General features: G+C 43.1%; 1 protein-coding gene across 1 annotated transcript in view; it reads left to right on the plus strand.

The window, feature by feature from the left end:
- Positions 1-6000, plus strand: part of adgrg6 (adhesion G protein-coupled receptor G6) — a 56583-nt gene that overhangs the window by 30431 nt on the left and 20152 nt on the right. Inside the window, exons 11-19 of the mRNA XM_034900772.1 lie at positions 971-1059; positions 1590-1642; positions 2567-2605; positions 3148-3296; positions 3479-3590; positions 3826-3914; positions 4658-4722; positions 5589-5725; positions 5840-5867. Coding sequence (XP_034756663.1) covers positions 971-1059; positions 1590-1642; positions 2567-2605; positions 3148-3296; positions 3479-3590; positions 3826-3914; positions 4658-4722; positions 5589-5725; positions 5840-5867 — 761 coding nt within the window. The remainder of the gene's footprint in view (positions 1-970; positions 1060-1589; positions 1643-2566; positions 2606-3147; positions 3297-3478; positions 3591-3825; positions 3915-4657; positions 4723-5588; positions 5726-5839; positions 5868-6000) is intronic.

The following is a 6000-nucleotide window of genomic DNA, read 5'->3' on the forward strand; positions in this document are numbered from 1 at the left end:
CGCGTCAAAGAGCTGTAGACATGTGGCCGGGTTGGTTCAGTGGGTAGAGCGGGCGCACATTTACACTGAGGTTTATGCCTCGACGCAGAGGTCCAGGGTTAGAGTCCAACCTGTGATGACTTCCTGTAAGTCTCCCCCCTCTCTCTCTCCCCTTTGTCATCTAGTCATCATATCCATTAAAGGCGGAAAAGCCTTAAAGGTTTTGTTGCTTTCTAAGTTTTTGGACAGGTTTTTTTTGGGGGGGTGGGGGTCTGAAACTCTTCATGATATGTGTGCTTGAGCAGGTAATGTGTGGGGTGTCTGACTGTATGCACACAGAAAGTGTAAAATGATTGAAATGTTGAATGGCAGATGAGATGCAGAATTTCTTAACGCGCCGCGGTAGACAGGAACATGTTTCTGAAAGCCGACAGCTCTTTCTCATCAATCATTCATCCATTCATTATAAATGATCCCATTCGCCCAGAAAAGTAGCCGTAACAGCTGCTCTCCTCTTCTGTCAGGCAGCACATTCCTCATCATCATCTCTCACTGTGAAATTAGGGTTTTACAAAACTCAATTCTCAAATGGCTCAAATTATCTCCTGCTATGTGTCACAGACTCCATTATGTGTGTGGAGACGTGTGTGCCAAAACGAGACTTAACTATTGTTTTCTATCTCTCTCTCTGTCTCTCTCCCTCCCTCTCTCCCTCCCGCTCTCTCTTTCTCTGTCTCGCTCTCCCTCCCTCTCTCTCTCTTTCTGTCTCTATCTCTCTGTCGCTATCTCTCGCTCTCTCTTTCTCTCTCTCTGTCTCTCTCTTGCTCTCTCTCTCTCTCTGTCGCTATCTCTGTCTCTCTCTTTCTGTATCTCTCTTGCTCTCTCTGTGTCTCTCTCTCTCTCTCTCTCTCTCTGTGTTTCTGTGTCTCTCTCTCTCTCTGTGTCTCTCTCTCTCTGTCTCTCTCTGTGTGTGTGTGTGTCTCTTCTACAGAGGCGTTGTTCTACCGTGTTTCCTTCGTGGTGGATGGCGGCGGCTCGGCGCTGCCCCAGGCGGATGTGGAGCGAGCTGTTGCCCTCTGGGTAAGAAGAGTCCCGCTTCATGTAGCCAACGCTGCACTTTACAGTCACTTTACTGTGGTCCTTTACTGTGTACTTTTACTGTGGTCAGTGGTGGAAGAAGTATTCAGAAGGTAACCACACTTACCACATTTATTCACTTATTTAGACACACATCGTTCACTGAATCCACATTAAGTACTACTGCCACTATGTTATAATACCCTGTTGTTAAGTAAAAGTCCTCAGGTGAAAATGTTACATCAGTAGAAGTCTGTAAGTGTCATCAGGAAAAATGACATTACAAACCGTGTTTCTTGAAAAGCAAAACGGGAAAAGAAAACAAAGATATTAAAGGTGCAATGTACAGGAAGCAAGTTTGTGAACGGGCAACTCCGATTTTGATAATAAACACGTTACACACTGGGCCTTTAAAAGTCTAATTTACTAAATCTAATTAGCATGAACATTTAAATTCAGTGGCGCAGACAGTGGGCCCTAATGCCAGACTCAATCGTGAAGAATCATGTTATGTTTTGTTTTCTTTCTTACAGCTAAATCAGACGTTTCAGAACTGGACCCACGCAGTCTCCGTAGACTCCCTCAGGTAACTCAGCAACAACGGGGTTTCAGCAGTTTGCAGATGATCTGTATCAGCGTTGTATGTGCCTGATAACCGATAGAGTTAATGAATTAAAAAGTGAACGACTTTGGCTCGGCTACAGCTCTGTGTCAGTCTCCCACCACCCTCACAATCTCCAGGTATGGTGAAGGGTGTGTGATGATGTGTGTGGGGGGTATAGTATCCTGATCCATGTAATACCTGGCCTTTATTAATGAAAAACATCTACCTGCCTCTATGGGAATTTAACATAGGGATGTGTGTGTGATGTATACTTTTGTCCCCTGTATTTTAAAGGTCCAATGGCATTAACATTTCACTTTATACGTTTTTAACGTTAATATGCGTTCCCCCAGCCTGCCTATGGTCCCCCAGTGGCTAGAAATGGTGTTAGGTGTAAACTGAGCCCTGGGTATCCTGCTCTGCCTTTGAGAAAATCAAGGTTACCTCCGCTCCGGCCACCTTGCCCCCAGCTACAGACTCAGAAATGGCACATACTAAGGAAAGCTCATTGTGGGACTGGCTCTAGAGGCTGTAATTCTGCACCAAGGCTGACTTTTGGGAAAGAGACTTCAGATACAGTACTAGGGGACCACTTAGGTCTATATAAAAGAGACTTTGGATACAGTATTAGGGGACCACTAAGGTCTATATAAAAGAGACACTTCAGATACAGTATTAGGGGACCACTAATATATAGGGTATCTAAGGGTTCCCAAGCGTATGAGCATTTATGTAAATGCAGTTCCAGATATTGTTTATCGATTTCATGAACTACAAATAATCAATACTGCCCTTCTATAAATACAGTATATCTTATCCAAACTTTCTGTTCTTGGAAAAAAAATGTTTAAAATAAATCCTCCCTGCTGTTTTACCACTCCTCTCCAACCTGTCGTCTCTGTGCAGTGTGCAGCCTGGTGTACAGAGCGGAGGATACCCCACCAGGTAAAACATTTACATGTGTTTACATTAAAACTGTAACTTGTACCCACCCAACCCCCCCCCCGGATGGACACATTCCTCAGTTTCTCTCCAAGCGTTTTAACCTTTGTGTTGTCCACCATCATCTCGTCCTCCATGGTCCAAGAGACCCGTCCTACATTCAATCATATTTTTCTGCTGCTGTGACCCCAGTCTGCATATTTATGCAATTTTTTTCAATACGCCGTGCTGCATAGTCAAGGATTTTTGCAACAATCAAAAAACCAAATTTTTCTGGGAGGACTGGTTTCCCACTACCATCATCTCGTTCTGTATTTAATTGTATTTTTCTGCTACTGTGGCCAGCGTGCTTCTGATGGTTGTCTTAGATAAATCACTCTCATCTCTGAGTGCGTGCTCACACTGGGAGTGGGGGGGGGGGGGGGGGGGGGGGGGGGGGGGGCGACTCGTACTCAGGGCACCGGTCAAGGTGACTGGGCCCAGTGTAAGTCCGCCCTGAGCGTGACCCCCCTGCAGCCTGTTTAATCAGCACCTCTGGTCTCCAGTTACACGTGCCGGGCGCTGCTGGTTTACGACTACATCGCCAACCAGAGTCTGGGGGCAGCGGCCGTGTCGGCGCAGCTGTCCAGCAGGAAGGGGCTGATGGGGGCCGGCCTGCAGCTCCGCCCCGCCTCCACCTCCGTCACATTGATCGGTAAGACACTGCGCCAGCCTTGTTCTCGCTTGTGTTGCTTTGTTGGCAATTCTTTTGCCACTTTTTCTGTTGTTTTTTAGGCTTTATTGGATGTTTAGGTGCTGCTTTTGACATTTTTGATGCTTTTTGTTGTTTAACTGTGAAATTCTAACGTCAGTGGTCCATGTTTGTCTTATTTACAGAAAATTGTCAGGAGGAGAACCTGCTCCACTACCGCTGGCCGGCGAGCCGACCGACGGTCACTCAGCTGCTGCCCTGCTTCCCCAACAAGGAGCAGAGCACCTCCAGGACCTGGTAACACACACACACACACACACACACACACACACACACACACACACACACACAAACACTCTCTTTCTCTCTCTCTCTCCCACACAGGCACTCACACACAGGCATTCAGACTCTCACACACAGACACAAACACTCATACATTTTCTGTTGTTTGTCTCTCTCTGTCTCTCTCTTTCTCTGTCTCTCTCTTTCTTTGTCTGTCTCTTTCTCTGTCTGTCTCTCTTCTTTGTCTCAGTTTGATCAGTCTGCAGAACTTCTCCTCCTACTGGTCGGCTGCAGACATCAGTAACTGCACGGACATCGACACCATCCAGGTCTCGGCAGGTACGCTCCCAGATTCTTTTTTTCAACATGTGTGTGTTTTTTTTTCTCACTATTTTTATGCTTCTTTGTTGATTTTCGGACAGTTTTTTCTATGCGTTTCGATGCACTTTTTTTTTAGCTAATTTCTTGTCCTTTATGTCATGTTTGAGAATTTCTTTGACGCTGTTTTGACATTTTTTCTCAATGCTTTTTCCAATGTTTTTTCTGTTATTTTTCTTTCTTTTTTCAGTTTAACTTTGAGATAGGGAGATATTTTTTTTACAATTTTCAATTTTTTAGACACTTTATTTGTGACTTTTTAACACTTTTTTCCACATGTTTGTGTATTTTTCGCAATTTTTCGCAATTTTTTTACTTTTTTTACTTTTTTTAAAAGATTATTTGCTTCTTTTTTGTCATGTTTGATAATTTTTTGACACTATTTCGACATTTTTTTCTCAATGCTGTTTTTGTTTCTTTGTTTGTTGTTTTTCTTGTTTTTTTTTTAAAGATAAATTTAACTTTGACATATTGAGAGACGTTTTTTTCTTTGTTTTTTTCAATGCTTTTTCCAAGGCTTTGATGCCATTTTTTAAAACATTTTTGATGTTTAATTTTTGTGATTTTGCCGTGGCGTTTGGGTTTTCAACATTTGTGTCTCTTTGTTGTTTTTCTCACTTTTTTCAAAGTTGAACTCCGAGATGTAAGATGACATATGCGTCCTCTGTTTGTGCTAAATAATTTTTTGTTTGTTTTTCATTCAGAAAATGCGGCCGAGGTGGCGGTGCAGCTTGCCGTCATCACCAACAACGAGTTGTCCAACGAAGAGGTGAGAACAGATATTAAATAATAATTATTTATAATAACAATAATCCTGTTTTTCACCCATGTGTTGGAACCTGTTCAAGCATAAACTGTATATAGCAGCTCAATTTAGATGTATGCAAACTAAATTTGTATTTCCTTGTATGTATCATTTCTTCAGTAGTTTTAACGGGTAGATAGAGTTAGTGTTGGAGTAGTCATTTTGGGAGTGCTGTGTCTATTTGAGAATGCATTTTGTGTTTTTTGTATTTTCTGTATAAATGTCTTAAAGTGCCCATATGATGAAAAAAACTTTTTCATGGATTTGCGGTGTTATTTTGAGTCTCTGGTGCTTCCACACACATATATAAACTTGGAAAAAAAAACATTCCATGCTGTTTTGAGCATACTACACACTAGTTGAACACACTAGTTCACCATAATCTCCAAAAAAACTACTTCCTGTCCCTGTTCTGCCGGTATTCCACAATTGTCCCTTGTCTAGAAGAAGTCTCCCAGCTAATCCTGCCTCATCTAGCTGATGGGATCTTACCGAGCTACTGAGCATTTGCAGCTCCCAACAAAGATAGTATAGAAGTGGGATGTCTCACTCTGTAGCTAAAACAAGTAAGATTTCTCACTCTTTAGCTAAAACAGAGACCTAAACACACAGGGGGAAAACAGGATCTGCAGCCATGTTACCATGTAAACCTATTCTGGTACAACCTCAAAATACAAATACGAACTTAAAAATGAGCTTAATACTGGCCCTTTGGGGACCCCATCCAACAATGATATGGTTCATCTTTAGGGGGTTTATCCTTCTAATAAATACCCTTTGTAATAATAAAAATAGCAATAATAAAGCCGTCTGTCCCTCTGTGTCTGCAGGTGTCGAAGGTGGTGTCGAAGGTGAAGCAGCTGGTGAACGTGGCGAGGATCAACGGCACGTTGGCGTCCACCGTGGTCACCATCATCTCCAACATCATGGCCAGCTCTGAGACGGCGCTAGCCAACAGCTCCGAGGGGTACGAGGCTCTGCTGTAATTTACTGTACTTGGTTAGGTTTAAGAAAAAAAAAAAGGAGAAGTGGACGTTACTTTACTTCCGGAAGGTTGTGACGCATAGTCTCGCTTTGCCAGACCTTCCTCCCCATCCCTGCAGGGGAAGGTCTGGCTAAACACACACACAGACAGATAAATACACACACACACACACACACACAGACATGCACAAAGATAAATACACACGCCCACACACACACACACACACACACACAGACATGCACAAAGATAAATACACA

This window comes from Etheostoma cragini, chromosome 18, assembly GCF_013103735.1.
Source record: "Etheostoma cragini isolate CJK2018 chromosome 18, CSU_Ecrag_1.0, whole genome shotgun sequence".
Classification (NCBI taxonomy): Eukaryota; Metazoa; Chordata; class Actinopteri; order Perciformes; family Percidae; genus Etheostoma; species Etheostoma cragini.